The sequence below is a fragment of the Platalea leucorodia genome (genome assembly GCF_965183815.1).
Source record: "Platalea leucorodia genome assembly, chromosome: 4".
In the NCBI taxonomy this organism is placed as follows: Eukaryota; Metazoa; Chordata; class Aves; order Pelecaniformes; family Threskiornithidae; genus Platalea; species Platalea leucorodia.
The window spans coordinates 83065977-83082300 of record NC_138826.1 but is presented as its reverse complement, the minus strand read 5'-3'; the positions used below and the strand labels follow the sequence as shown (position 1 = coordinate 83082300).

Below are 16324 nucleotides of genomic sequence, written 5' to 3'. Positions count from 1 at the left end.
TTTAACCAACACAGTGTCAAAAAGTATAAAAGCAGGAGAGCTCTCTACTCTCTTTATAGTTTTATCAATGTTTAAAGTGTTGGATAAAAGATCAAAGCTCAGACGATAAACCCTATCAATCCTCAAAAGATATTTTTAATAATACAGGATTTTGTAAGTCTTAATGACATCCAAAAGCTTATTACAATTAATTGCTTACAGCAGCTAGAAGTCATTATATTCCCTTTCCTAGATTTTCTTTAAATATGCTTTCATGATCTGTAACTGAACAGAACATATAAATAAAGAGATATACACAAACACAAAATAAGTTTTGATTTGGCATAAGTTCCTTAAATTCATTTAACTTTGAGCCTGATAGTTAACCTAGTATGATTCATAACCCACAGTGTTTCACGTCTTTATTACCAATGAAAATTAAATATTACTATATAACTACAGCTACCCTTTTCATAAAGCTCTTTCTTTTAATAATAATTCCCTAAATATAGTCAACTTCCTGAGTATATTTCTGAATTAAAAAAAGTTAAATTTATTACTGTGAGACCATTGAACTGGTTCTACACAACACAGCTCAACTGTGCAGTCAATGGTTTCGGATGCTATGCTGCACAATATCTCCCCTACTTACCCAACCATCTCAAACAGAGAAGCAACTCAGCCGCAGCAATGAGCCCAAGCAAATCAGCCAAGACAGACCCCACAAGAAACTAGGCTCTTTGGTTGTGAGCAATGGTTCTCACATACGCCCTGCATGTGTAGTTTTGAGGTACTTACTAATTCATCATCTTCTGAGCATATTTTTTCTAGACATGAACTGGATTTCTGAATTCATGTAAGCAATGCTCAAGGTGATACCTCATAGTTGTACAAAGTGCCATTCACACAAAAGAGTCTTTCCAGCACAGGACAGATGAGGATTCCAGTGGAAAGACCCTCTTAATTAGCATGAATAAATACAGTTATCATTAGTGGTTTTTATCTTGGTTCTGCAAGCCCGTCATTACTTCTGATAACAAAGGATCTACGACTTATTTTAGGTTACCCTACTTGTAGAGGGAACGCTTGTGCTTATGTAGTAAATGCTAAAAACATCTCTGAAACTTAGGAGGTTTTCCTCCTAAAAAATTTTAAGAGGCAAGTTCCTTTATGTAGTTAGAAGCATCTCATTCTGTCTTTTTATTCTGTTTGTGTGTTTTTAAAATTTGAGATACCTACATTTTCTCAGCAATAACTTGAAAGCATATCGTACAGACAATAAATTCCATGGTGTCATCTTTATTTAGTGCTAAATAGGAGAAGCATGTCTGGTAGGGGTGAGATTTGCTTATTTTGATAAGTCAGTACTATTGTCTACAAAAGATAGCTAAAGTGACCGGGAGTGCATTACAGCTATTGGTCATACATTCTTATGGATTTCTCTGGACATGTGTAAATGCTGTAAGTACAGGAGATATTCCAAGAAGTAAATAAACAATACTGTTGCTCTGCTACAACATAAGGCACAGTTAAATAAGTTAAAGAGTGTATTTAGCAAGCTTTTTTTTCCATACTGTACCTTTTCATCCAAAGCCTTGTGGTGCTCAAACAGAGATTTCAGAGCTTTGAGGACCTCAACTTCACTGGAAACTCCTGAGGGAGACTGTGCTTGCCGCTTCACCACTGTCATCCTCAGTGACCTTTCGTGTCTTGAGACAAGGCACTCCAAATGCTCCAGTAACAGCTATTGGATTTGATATAAAAGGTTATTAATTTTTGTGCACCTAAATGCCATGGAAATTCTAACTACAAAGTGCATGGTACCAAATGGCAATTTTCTTGGCAATCTCATTGTAGGAGACACCGCTGGAATTATTGACAACATTTCATGATTCTAAATCAGATGGAATAAATAGAAAAGTAGGAAATCTACTCATGATTTCACTTAAAACTCTGCTATGAAAAGCGAGAACAACAAATCACTCAGCATAGGGTCACTACTTAACTAAATTAAGTACCTAATTACAATATTATTTGTGACAGTAATTGATAAGCAGTAACAACCAAATAACAAACAAAGCCAGTCTAAAGCATCATGCAAAAATACTAAAGAAGTTTAAATTAATTCATCCTAACTGTGATATATCTTTAATTTATACTGGAAGTTACTTAACAAAATATGTAAAAGTAAACACTATATTTTATTAAATTTTTAAGACTATTCATTCTAAATGCCACAGCTAATGACGTTTGTCACTAGCATGTGCTCTAAAATGTTCATTGTCTCTGTTGTATTACAACCATAACGGAAGACAAAAAGGTCCATAAAGAGAAATTTCAGGCTATTGTAAATATCTGTAAAATAACCTGTAAATAACCTATTCTAAAAACATATGATAATTCTTTTTCATTATTACTCCGAGATTAAATGAAAAATTAAAATGTTATGTTGATGTTATATAGAAAATTCCCCATTTGTTTATACTTTCATAGGGCTACCATTGCTGTTCTTACTGTCTGAACATAAAAGAGAATTGGTTAGCTGTAAGGTTAAAGCAGGGTAGCTAAATTAGTGAATCACAATGCATGTTAAATGTATTGTGATTGCAACATACAATTATATCTAAGTCATTGAACTGGAAATTGAAAGTTACATGGATAACTGTTTAGTATTTCTCCTTCGATGTGGTTCCTAATATAGCTACTATTAGTAAAGACACATATTTATCTGCAATCCATAGTTATTCTCAGTCACATAATGACCTTTATTGTTACATGAATTAATAGACATAGAAGAGCAAAACCAGAGTGCAATCACATTATAGTTGTGATATATTGCCATTAAGTCAGGAATGATTAGGGTTTGATGTTATCTTTGCTTCAAACATGGGTCTTGTGTCTGGATTTGCACCTGGTTATTATGTTACAATAACTATATTATTCACAAAAAATAGTGTACACATATGCAAACAATGTTAATACATTAAGAATTGTAATGACTCCATGCAGTTCAAGAAAGGAGGGTATTTCTAATGTTTCCGAATTCAAGTGACGGCCTTTATTTATCAAAACCAAATGAGCAAGAAATCCACGAGCTTTGTCATCCAGTCCCTGTAGGGCTGATAGCAGATACAGTTGGATTTTTAATTATTTGAGGCAGTCCAAGAGGCAAATTTGAAGAGACCTCTTCATCACAGAAACTCAGTATGGGGCTTGGTACTCTCAGATGAGATCAGAATAGCTTCTAAATACAGCGTATTTCTGTTCATAGCAGTAGTTAAATACACAGTTAATTGCTACCATTAATAGAACCAAATTTCTGAATTTTGGTCTAAATTCATATATCTTCATGATTTTTCTAGGCCACCTAGTTTATCTAGGAGACAGCTGAAGGAAAGTAAGTCAATAGTTGATTTCTAATGCTACAACCTATTCTCTGCCCCATCTCGGGCAAAGAGACTGTATGGCTGCAACATTTCCTTCTCTCTGCAGCCAGACTCTACCCCACTCTGTAGCCCTAGGGTAGCCAGACTCTGACTCTAACCTATGCTGTGGACTTACATTTCTCCACAGTCTTTCCCACTTGCTGGCTGATCCTGTTAGAGCCTGGCTCGTCCTGCTCTGTTCTCTGTCTTGTCTGCCTTTCTTTATGCAGAAACTTTTCAGTGCATCATAGCTACCTCTGGAACAGTCTAAATCCTGTCAAAATGCTATGAATTTCTGGAGAGACTGGGAAAAAAAAGGAAAATGTTGAACCACAGCTGAGCTTTCAGCATTGCCATTCCTTCCATAAATCTGTAGTTGTCTGAAGTTCAAACTGACAGCCACTAGAACAGTCCAGAAAAAAAAAACCCTTGGTAACTATTTTTTGGCCTAACACTGAGCAAATTTATCATATTTGATGCCCTGCTACCCTAAACAACTTATCTCCCAGACACTGTGATGATCAGAAAGAACTCTGAGAGCCTGTATGAGAAAATCTGGTGTAGGAGAGGAGAACATTGTTAAGTTTAACGACTGAAGGAAATCACAATATCTTGTGGGCATGGGGGCACGTTGAGGACTTTTGCCTTTAAATAATTCAAGAATTACTATTCCAAATATTTGTGAGAACACCACAAGATTTCATGTCGAAATAACATTGTAACAATATTGGTGGTTCATTTAAACTACAAAAGAATTGTTAGAAACATCTTTAGGTATTTTAGTATGTTGCAATTAAACTCTGGCTTTAATAAAGACCATGTGCTGCTGAGCATATTCTGCTCCCTCACACTGTGTCAAGTTGCATACAGTTGTCGAGCACTCAGAGGGACAGGCAGCTTGCAGAGAAAAGAAGATGAAGATCAACAGCAGCAGGCGGGACAGAATCACCCACGCATCATTGCTATGCTTTTCCTACTGGAAAGCATAGACTTGACAATGAATTAAGAAATAGTCTGACAAGCGAATTTTACTCTTATGCTGGGAAAATTTTAGGGTGCTCAAAATGCCATGCTGATAATTGTATCTTAGCTAAATGGGATGAAGGTTTCTGGAGCTCTGGACTCTTCATGAGCATAAAGAATGTTTAAAAATAATCATTTAAAGACTGAAAAATGCTCTAGTGCATATTTTGTGAGTGAATGAAACATCTTTAAAATGTTAATTAGAACTAAATCAACAAGAATAGAGAAAATTGTTAGAACATACCCAGATTCCTGTATTTCTCAAATCACTTCCAAAGCACTTATGGAAGTGACTGATTTCTGTGACATGGAAATGCATGGTTAAATTTAATGATATAAACTACATTGGTGTGGGCTATCACCTATGTATATTATACTATACCATCATTACTACATGGACACTGATTTACACATGGAAAATGAAAAAAGTTAAAACATTCTTTTTCAGGAATGATGACTCAGTGAATTGAAATTAGTGTGACTCAGTAGAGTTTGTATTACTACATGACCTGGATTTTAATCAATGTAAAATATTTTATCATAACTCTTTATTTTCAACAAACCTGTTTTTAAAAGAAAAAGGGTTCACAGCAGGATAATAAACAGAGAAATTAAAGAATCAGGAGAGGATGACAGAGAGAAAAGGAGAGGCATAAATAATGGAATACAGGGAAAAAATATCAAAGATAAGGGATTTACTTAAATGAGACAGACTTAGCTTAGAGGATTCCTTAGAGGAATGGGGCAAAGAAGACAATTTTCTTTCGAGGTCCAGCTTAAAATTTCTCACCAGCACAGGCAAAACTGAATTTCCTTTCAGTCTATATTTAGAAAGCACATTGTTCAATGAATCTCCATCTCTGATGCAAGCAAAGAAGACAAGTAAAATAAGCAGACATGGGGTTGAAGATTATCTCTAAAACCAGTCACAAAATCAGTTATTTTCTTCAGCATTGTTCCACAGTGTTGGAAACCAGTTTGCACCCACGGTCAGCTGGGGTGACCTCAAATAGCTATACTGGTAAATTACTGGTGAAAATCTTTGAAAAAACAAAGTTACAGCCTAACTACAGCATATGTCCCATGTCTGTCTTTCTGTACATCCAAGACAGAAAAGAAAATACTGACAACCTAAAACCTTAATGGAAACATATATAATAATCAGGATAATGATACAAAGTAATAGAAATGAAGAAGAGTGTTTTTATGAGAATAATGAATACAAATATCATAACTATTAGATCATACAGTGTCTGAAAATACAGGTATCGAATTGCTATACATATTACTATCTATTGTCACCCTAACAATAAGTTCTTATTTGGAAAGAAAAAACACATGAGTCTAGAAGACAGCTCATAATATTGAGGCAAAAAAATGAAAATTACTGTCATTTACATTGGTGAAATAATGCTTTGCCTTTACAGAACTTCAGGAAACAGTTATACTTATTTTCATATGTATGATGCTTTCAGACTGTAAGAACTCATGTTACAATGTTTAAAAAAGAAAATAAAGTGCCTGATTTAGTTTCAGAACCTATCAAACTGATGTAAGTAAAAAGACATCTAAGAAAATGAACTAAATAAAGGAGTTAAAACCATGCTTTAAAAAATATTCTTAGGATTTTCCAACACAATAAAAGGGAAATTTAATCATAAAATATGGGGTTAACTTCTAACCTATGGGTATTATGAGGCTGCAGTGCCTAATTGAAGATGTTTCATAAACCATTCACTAAGGAATTGAGACAACAAAATGTGACTAAAATTGAAATTAAGTTAGCCTTGTTGACTTTAATAAATGCTTCAGCTCCTGAGGTATTAAGCAAAAGAAAGATGATGCCACTGTCTTTGTTACTGCTATTTCAGTCATGAACATAGGTTTAATTTTTATTGTTTCTAAAACTGCTTGATCTAAAATATTTCAGACCAATTTAAGTAACATTTTATGCTATTTACAAAAAGCATATGTATGTGTCTGTTTTTTTTTTGTTGCAGTGAAAAAGCGACAATCAAATTAATCCATATCACTATTGTAACAGATTTTTCATTTCAGCAGCGAAACCAAACCCCAAATTTCCTCATAATCATGTTCTGATTTACTAAGTTAAACCTACAAACTTTTTCTACTTTTAAAGAATACAGATTGAGACAAAAATAACTTTCAATTGTAATTTAAACTTAGTACAGACAAATTAGTGTTATAATTTCCATGAAATAATATGCTAGATCACATTGACCTGTGTCCCAGCTTCAGGAAAGCTGCTGTCTTTCCACATGCTATAGGTGATCATTCTAGCTAGAGAATATCCAGAGAAATAACTGTAAAAGTTTCTATTAAGATATTTTTGTATATGTTTTCAAAGTCCCATGCAATGATTTTCCAGAGGGAACCTGTTTGTCTTCCTGTCAGCAATGCCACACCAATCAATACGTATACATATGCTCCTGTATTTTCTATTTTGCCTTGCGTACTGACAGATTAAGTTGCCAGCTAAGTTCTTGACATGAAAATATTTCTACTGCAATATGTCAGAAAAAGTTAATTATCGTAGGCAGTAAAAATACATATTCAAGAGCAAAAGGTCAGTAGGGAGCTTTGCTTAAGAATACTGCTAGAAGGATTGAGTAGGAACTTGATTAAATATTGGGGTAAGGCTTAAACCCTGGTATTTCGGCTGAGACCTGGAGTTTATGGGTTCTAAAGAATGTAATTCCAGCATGCTCTTTCTCGAACACAATTTACTGTCAGGGTCTGCCACTGCAGCTTGGCATAGAGTGACAAATAAGGAGGTGTGGTGTTTGTTGTTTTTTTTTTTTCGTGGAGACTGGCAAAAACTTTAAAAGATTGTTGCCAAGAAATAAAGAAATTCACAGGTGTGGGTCTAGAATAAAGAAAAAACCGCCAGTTAGACATAACTGAAAACGTAAAAGGGAGCTAGAAGGCAAGGGATGGTTGGAAGTGTGTACTCAGAACCTGACAGAGTTGCCACTTTTATTTCTTCTTGCTGATCTTCAGCTTGAAGCAGTAGGTACTTTAAAAAGTATCTTTATGCTGTTACCACAGGGAGATAAAAGGTTGAATTAAAACATTTGGAAACAGCAATTTGGGAATATGGAACTGGGCCTCTTTATTTAAAAGTAGTAGGAAGTGCTACCTGGGACAAAACTGGTTGTACTGAGTAGTTCCACTATGTGTGGTTATGCATGAGAGTGTCCTGGGAGGGGGGGTAAGCCTTGCTAGCATCACCAATGCTAGAGCTGGGTTAAGTGTGAACACTAGTGGGATGGAAGAAAGAAGCATTAGTTGGACTATCTTTATATATTAGAAAAGACATTTAATTTCCTCATTGCAAAAGTGTATCAGTGGTCCTCCAAATATTATTACCTTAATAGAATCTTTGCTTAAATAACAGAAAAGTTTTGGAGCAACTTTTTCTTGCAAAATATTAACGCTGTTTCACCTTAATAACAGCATACATCTCAGTTTGCAAAGTGCCTCTTTATAGGCTATGCCTTCTCAATGAATGTTTCTAGAAATCTCATCACTAGCACGTCACCAGGACTATATTCGAAGATGACAGATTTGTATCTAAAATGCTGATCTTTCGCTATCAGAGAAGTGTGCAGGAGCCTATAGAAGACAGCATGACTATTACAGCAAACTCTGGCAACTAATGTAGTATATGGCAGCTTAGAACCTGGCAAGAACATATTTATGACACAATGGAGTGATAATTTATTAATGAAAATGCTAGAGGTCAGAGTAAGGCATGTCTCTGAATTTTTTTCTCTCTCCTTTCCTATTAATACTTGGACTATATCTTGCCCTCTTGTGTACTGTAACATTTCCTGTATTTGTTATATTTTTTCATAGCCTAAATCTTCATCTCTAATACCTAGCTTCATCCTCATTCTGAAAATACACTGATAGAGTTTGCTAATTTTAACTGCAAGGACTTCTTGCAAGGATTATCACACTCTATAACACTCATTCGTTGGTATTACTTCTCCTGGAAAATCTCTTACTGATTTTTCTTTTACATAACACAAGAAACATAAGAATGGATGATCTTTAATTTTCTTGGTTTGCAAAGAAAGTGCCTATGACAGAGCTCAATCTGACTTAGGTGATGACTTGCAGTTGACTCATCTTCCTTTTCTCTCACAGTCGTTTGGCAAGTGACTGTCTTTGGCTACTAGGCTGTCTTAGGATTTTTGCTAGTCTGCACCGCTTATATCAGACCCACAGTAAGCCTTGGTACACTGCAGTTTTAATATAGCAAAGATGGTGTTCAGTGGGCTTTGTAGTGAAATGGATAAACATTGTTAGGCAGTTTTTTGCATATACTTATGAAGAACTTAGGACAACTGAGAAGGTGACATTGCAAATTCAGTTTATATGGTGCTTTTTCTGTAAAGAAAGGCAAATGGATATATGTTCTGTGCAGGAATGAGTATATGTAGATTATTGACTAGGTACAATTGAGTGTGTATTTTAACTACATCTCTATTCAAAAGTTTGTGCTGGAAATTAACACAAAGTATGTTTTATTATATGTAAATTATTTTCTTAATTGACTTTCCTATTTACGTGCTTCTCCACTAATTAATTCTATTTTTGTGGGAGTCATTTTGGACTGTTTAGAATGTATAAAAATCATGGGAGAAAAAGCAGGTCTCATCTATGCCTCCCATCACATTTCCCAAACCCATCACCTCTAAGACTTTTGTGCTAAATGCAATCATCTCTTGCAGCTACAGGCTATCATGGAGGTAGATGGGGCAGCTTTGCCTCTTTGTAGGTATCTGTTATCTTCTGTCCTTCCTTGGATTTCTGAAGTCTATGGCATGCTGATGCTATAGCTGGACAGAAGAAAGGAGGGAGAAAGACCCTCTCTCAGTTCTTTTGTCATGTACATTGTTAGATTTCCTTCAGAAGGCAAATTAGCTGACCAAGGAAAGATGTTATCTGAGCAGCCAAAATCCTATTAGTTTAGTGAGAGGAGGAAAACAGGAAGAGTTACCCAGATCACAGAAGAATGAAATATCGATATGAGAAAACATGCTTGTGTTCAACCCCTCTGAGATTTATTCCATATGTTCATTAGCAGCCTGACTCGTGTCTGATCTGGGACCACTCCATCTCTTTTCTCACACCTTTCCACACCCCATAAAACCTCCTCTGCTCCCCTCTTCCATTTCTTGATCAATTCTGCCTTTGCCCAGACACTTGCATGTGCAAATTATTTTATTCTGAAAACCATTCTGTACACCATTTGAGAATTTTCAGAAGGTGCTATCATATATTCTTGTTCCTAGACAGAGTAACACCTTCTGATTGAAGTAGAACATAGTAATTTTAAGGGTGAAATCTTGTCCTCACTCAGCTGTATGGCAAATGACTTTTACTTCTAGGGTCATATGGTTGCATCTACACTAAACAGCAGACTCATTGTGATATGTGTAGCAGCCTTCATCTCATCCTTATTCGGATCAAATCCAAGGCACAAGGCAAAGCTGGGTCTGTTGTAACCTTGCCTTTTGCCTTGATAAGAGATGAGGATCTGTGCAGGCTACTTATGCAGGCCCTGGGGCTTGGAAACCTGCGTGAGTCCCTTGCTTTAGAAAACATTTAAACTGAATGTACTTACCACGTTATATACAAAATCTGCTATTTTTGTAGTATGTCTTGCTAACCCTTACAGTCATTTCCTCCGGGACTGTAGCATGGTAGATACGTCCTGTTGCTTAGAACCTTACAAGTCTCATGTACTTATTAAAAGACTGGAATTTTGTCTTCTTATTTATATAAATGAAGATCTAAATTTATATATAAGTATATTCCTCCTGCTTTACACATACAGGATATCCAGAAAAGGTCTGCTGTATACTTACTCTTGTGTTGTTTCTTTCAGCTTTCAGTTCTGAAATCTCCTCCTCTTTTTCAAGCAGCTGTTCCCTGCACGCATTTAATTCTTTTGTCAATGCAGCAAATTCCTGTGGAATAAAATTATATATGAAGCTACTGAAGGTGTAAGCACTAGAGCAATCAAATCCATATGCATTCTAGAGTTTGAGGATTTAAATAATATTTAGAAATCATCAAAATAAATTAAAATAGCATATGTAAGCATCAGCATCTACCAAAACCATTTGGGCATATCTAATAAAAGGCACCTATGGAAAACACTGATTTAAGTTTAGAAACAAAAGAAGGTTCAAGATGATGGCAACATCCCCCATTCATAAGCTATCAGAACCACACCAGAAGAACAGAATTGGCATAGCAACAGAGACACCACATTTCATACATAATGAGGTTCAACTCAACATATCCAGTTAGCGAGTGTTCTTGCCTCTCTGTAAGGCAGCTGTTGCAATATGGCATGGGAGAAAAAAGTTAAGGCATTCACTGACCCAAATCTATCTAATATCAGATTAACATAAGTAATATGTGCGTTGTGAAAAAAATACTCTATTTTTACTTGATATTTGAATTTAACTACTAAAATGTATTTGGGCATTATAGTGAAAGGCTGTGATGAGTCAGAGCAATGTTCATGTTCGTAAGTTTGGAGTCAGCTTCCTATGAAATAACAGCATAAAATAAAACTGGATTTTAAGTTGCTCCTGATGTTAAGTTTTATACATGCAACTAACAGGTTTTCTGAAAAACACTGAAAAAAATTTTTCAGTTGTCAAAATTACTATTAAAATGTCTTGATTTTACCATTGCTGTTACTCTTCAACAATATACATAAATTTTTGTCTACAAAGGGCAGTCACAGATTTGTCATTCATTTCAATAATGAAAATGTTTCACTCCATATGTGTTTATTTTTGACAGGCACAACATATACTAAACTGCAGTCGTTAATTTTATCCTTTACAACAAAAAGATGTTATGTCTCACGAAAACAGTGAGGCAAAGGATGAAAAGCCTTTAAAGTTTGTGATCATGTGTCAGAAAAAAAAGATGTCTTGATGAACAGCATCGCTGCTTAACAAAGATATATACATATTTTTAAGTATTAAATTGGTTTTAGTTTGACCAAAATAGTCAGTGCTTAAAAGAACCCACAAGCAGCCAGAGTTAAACTGAAGTCATTCCTAATTCCCCCCTCCCCCACAAAAGAAAGCAGTTTAAGAAAAAAACATGTCCAGGTGGTTTATCTTATCAGCCAGTAGGATAAAGCTGAGACTAAATCTACTTATTTAAGACAAAAGCTAGCAATGATCTCAAAAGGGCTTGGTTTACTGCTTCCCTTTGAGTTGCTGAAAGCAGCTTTTATCTGAACTAAAGTGCTGTTCAACAGAAGTTTGGTAGGTATTCCTAGGCTCATTCTGTTTTAATCAAGTTTCTAAATAGTTAATGGTATATGGTATTATTAATAATATATTTGAAAGTATTTGAATATATTTCAAGTGATATTCTGACAATGTGTAACTAAGGTTGTTTTTTTTTTTTTTTTCATTTTTCAGCAGCTGGAACTGAATTCACAGTAAACCTCCATGCAAATTGCATGGTAGTAAGGAAAGCGTTGTTCTGATATCCTCAGCGGATTTTGTTTTAGAGACCAGCTATTGATCACATGAACCATGTAGTGATGTTTTGTGTCATACCTCCTAATCAGTATTTTCATCTTACACCCTAGTGGTCAAGAACTTGTAAGGCTATGCAGCATATTTTGATGTTAAAGCCCTTAACTTAGCTTTGAAAATAAGATTTAAATTTTAAAACTCCTCTCTCACTTTTCAAAAGTATCATTAAAACTTCTGTCTGTAGGTCTTACTCTAGGATTCAGAAACTGCCAGTCCAGTAGTGTTATTCTGTCCACAATTTTGTTTAAAAAACTCTTGTCCTTAAGGTTGTAACTAATGTTACATACAAAATGAAAATATCATATTGAATAGAAAGCCAATGATCTCAAGTCAGATTGAATCAGAATTTTGAAGCACAAAACCACACATATTTTTTTTCTTCATATTCATCTAAGAGAAACTTCATAGTGCTACAGGGTGGAACTCTTGTTACTAATTTACATACAGTTTATACACATGGATAAGTGTCTATAATACTTTCAGAATCTCACAGAATAAACTTTCTGTGTAATCTATGTAGTATGTCATTGTTATTTACTTTTTCTCATTTCTTTGTATTGCTTCAGTTGGAATTAAAATAGACATTTTGGCATATGCTTGGGCATCCGGATGGGTGACAGGTGGTGAAAAGGATAACAAGTATCATCTGGTACTTACAGTTCCAGTTTCTAACTACAGTAGGCAAAGCAGTCCAACAACATGCTTTTGTTGCTTTGCTTGGGAGGAGGAAAAGATACGAGTTTATCAAATTGTGCATTCTTTGCTGTGCCAAGGCAAGGCTGCTACCACCGGTGCAGTCCCTAATGCTTCGGTCAATGTAATCTCTAATTAAGGAATGGAGCTCCTACTAGTCTGCTGAGCAGCATGGAGCTTATTCTTAGGGAAATTTTCTGTGGTTATCAGCTTAAGTTTTCCCTTGCTTAAAAGCAAATCATTACTCAAAATTCTGCTCCCAGAGAGTCCCATACCTAACATAGTGTCCTCTCAGCCTTGAAATATCTTCAGCTTATATTCTTAGTAACTATTAGCATCCACTTTAGCTGGGCTACCTGTGTCCAATATTTTAGACCTTTTTACTTGAGTCACTGACACAGCCCCTTCAAGCCTAATTATTCAGTTGCTGCTGCTCTCTGAAATTCCTCTGTGCTCTTGACATATCTGCAGTATTAGCATTCTCAACAAGCAGTCACTTCTTTGTACCTCTGGAGCTAAAGTGGCCAGCTTTCTCTCTTCATCTGAAGTACTAGATACTGCTCAGTCGTCAACAGCTTTGACTTCTCAGTCATCAAGAGCTTTGACTTCTCCAAATCGAATGATGACAGAAAGAGGTTTGTTTTTTTTTTTTTCTTGGTGTTTATATCATAACCCTTTTACAGGGAAAGTCTCAAAGTAAAACTGAGTTTGCCCTAGAGCTTTACAAATTACTATTTCTGTCACATCTGCTTTGATGTATTAATAACTAGGATAAAAACTCACAACAACTTGCTTTTCAATTCATGCTTCTAAAACTACAAGTAAACTCATTTTGAATATACCTTTTTTGTCCAAGGTATCCCTGAGATATGACAACATAATGCTCCAGGCAACGTATTTCTCCCACAGGTTAGAAGCAAAGCAAAGCATATTTTTGTTTTACCCAGTTATGTAATAAATAGCATGTGATGATAATGACCTCTGCTCTTGCAATTCCCTCCTATATATACAGGGATCAAGGGAATACTGTCATCTGGAATTATTATTTGGAGCAGAAATCTTGCATGGTCAGTCATACTTTGGGAGCCCTGAAGGTAGTATCTGTTGCATAACTAATATGATTTGACAGGCACGACTGCAGTCTTAAAGCTTATATAGAAGTTGTGTGGCTATAAAGTTAATTAAGAACTAAAGTGAATTACAACTATATGAAAATTATTCAGTTGATTGCACTGTTTTTATACTATACTATGACATCAGGACACTAACAGAATTATTTCATAATAAACAACCCAAGAAATAGCATTTTTTTTGCCATCTGAATAAACATAATCTCGGAGCCTATCTTATCTGCTGTTTTGCTTTTTGTCTTAATACTTGTGCTATAACACTCAGTCTGACTGAAAAACAGCTGACTCAAAATGACAGCTTTTCATTTATACCATGTTTATCTTTGAAGAGAGAGTAGAAGCCTTGAAGACAAATTCAACAGAAATTTGTAGCCGCTGAAATGACTGCTAGGCATTTCAAATTAAAAAAAAGTCAAGGACTTCCCCTGGTGAAGCAGCTGAGATACAGTCAGAGCAGAGGCTGGAGGGTGCCTGGGAGAGTGGGAGGCCGTCGGGACAGGCAGGCTGACAGAGCTGCCAGATGTGTTGGCAGCAGGACTGTGCAGCGGAGGCATACCACAGCTCCCTTACCATTAAATCTCTGCCTCTAGGGGCTGGCTTAACAAATGCTCCTTTCTTTGCTTATTGTTCCCAGGAAAGGCATGCGAGGTTTATTTTTTATGACCTAATATGCGGAAAACCTATATAACTAGTCTCCAAGCTGAGGGTATGCCACAGAAATTATGAGACCTCCTAGCTGCAATGCTCAACTGTTCAGTCTGTGTATACAGTCCAGTACAGAGTGAGTTGAAATGAAAATACAAACAGCCTCTCATCATCCCCACAAAAAAATAACTACTGAAAGAAAGGAGAAATTTTATAAGACAAAAAAAAAAAAAAATCCATAAAATTCAGTTTCAGAGACACTGGGGAAATTTGGCTTAAAATGTCCTCTGGATTTTCCATCTTTGAACCACAGTTCATTTCAGGAATGAATGAGTGAACTAATCTCTGCGTGGAGAAAGAATGGTAAGGCTTTATCATTTTTATTTTACATTTAACACAAGCTATGTCAACTGATTTTCTTTCCTACAAATTTAGATGTAACTCACTTAACATAGGAAATTACTATCTACTATAATTCCCTCGGAGTTTTAACCTTTCATTCATTATGTTTTCATCCAATCCAATCTTGTAAAAAAATTTGTACCTTCTTTCTTTTCTTATTATTCCTTCATTGGAAATATTGTTGGTAATTCTTCACACTTTTAAAATGACCAAGGATTTATTTTAGCAATTTTCCCATTACCAGCACACAGATTTCAACCTTGTTGACTCCTATTAACAGGACAAAACACTACAAAATTCTGAGTGTAATTCACTGTTTATCTTCTTACTATGGAAGAGCCATAATAATAGTCCTTGATTCTAGATTTGGTTGGTTGAATGCAATATTTAAATATGTGGATTTGGTGTCAGTCTTCTGAAATGTTTATTGTTACATTTCTGCTCAAAAGGAGAGTTCATTTGCACATAAGTTTTGGGTTGGAAAACATGTACCCTGAAATATTGTATTGTAACAGGACCCAGGTGAAAACAGGAAATTTGTTTGGACCTCAGAACTAAAATTTTGATCTCTTCATACACAAAAAAGTCATACTTTCAAAATTATAGAGTAGCCTCTTAATTAGTCTCTTAAAAATATTATCAGATCAGTTTGCACTATGATGCTGTTTGTATGGAGAGTTTTCGGTACTTCTCTACAAATAAATGCAGGGAAAATTGATTCAGTTGTCCTCTTCCCCATTTTTATGCAGTGGGCTTTTTTTTTTACACCTTCAAGAAAATTGGCCACTAGTAGTAAATTATATAATGAATAATATGAAGTGGCTGGGCCACATCATGTTGAACTACTGAATCTCTAATTTGAACTGAGTGTTACTTTGACTCACACTATGCTTTCACAGACAGGGAACAAGGTACTTTTCTATCTAAATCTATCTTTTTTTTTTTTTTATCTTAACTATCAAGGAATTACCAACGCTGGTTTGGGTTATTTATTTGTCTGCAAGACATCTAAAATGTGGAAAGTGTGATTAAATGTGACAATGTGAGAGTTCATTAATTCACAGAGAAAAACGAAGATGATGAGATTTCTGTTATGTAAGAGAGAGAACTAGCTCAGTAACACAGTGGACTTGTGACCCCCCACTTCCCCCCCTCCCCCCCAGAAACGTGGGCACTGACTGAAATTTGGGAATATGTAGGCACTTACCCACACATAAGCAAACAGTCAATGCTCCTTGGAAGAAAGAAAAAAACCTTTCAGACGCTCAGAGCCCTTGTTAACATCTACAAGAATTAATAATCCCGACACATTCACTGAATAGAAAATTGGACAAATGGAGAACTGCTACATAGCTTTCCATCAAGAAGGAATTATTTCTTTAAATATTCAGTTGAATCTACATCATATTTTTAACTAAGT

The 16324-nt window shown here is 35.5% G+C and overlaps 1 protein-coding gene across 5 annotated transcripts in view; it reads right to left on the bottom strand.

Moving 5' to 3' along the window:
• Positions 1 to 16324, bottom strand: part of PPFIA2 (PTPRF interacting protein alpha 2) — a gene marked incomplete at both ends in the record, with an annotated part of 338647 nt that overhangs the window by 119383 nt on the left and 202940 nt on the right. For all 5 annotated transcript variants that reach the window (XM_082308355.1, XM_082308356.1, XM_082308357.1 and 2 more), the window contains 2 exons: positions 1559 to 1723; positions 10328 to 10429. In XM_082308355.1, the coding sequence (XP_082164481.1) occupies positions 1559 to 1723; positions 10328 to 10429 (267 nt within the window). The remainder of the gene's footprint in view (positions 1 to 1558; positions 1724 to 10327; positions 10430 to 16324) is intronic.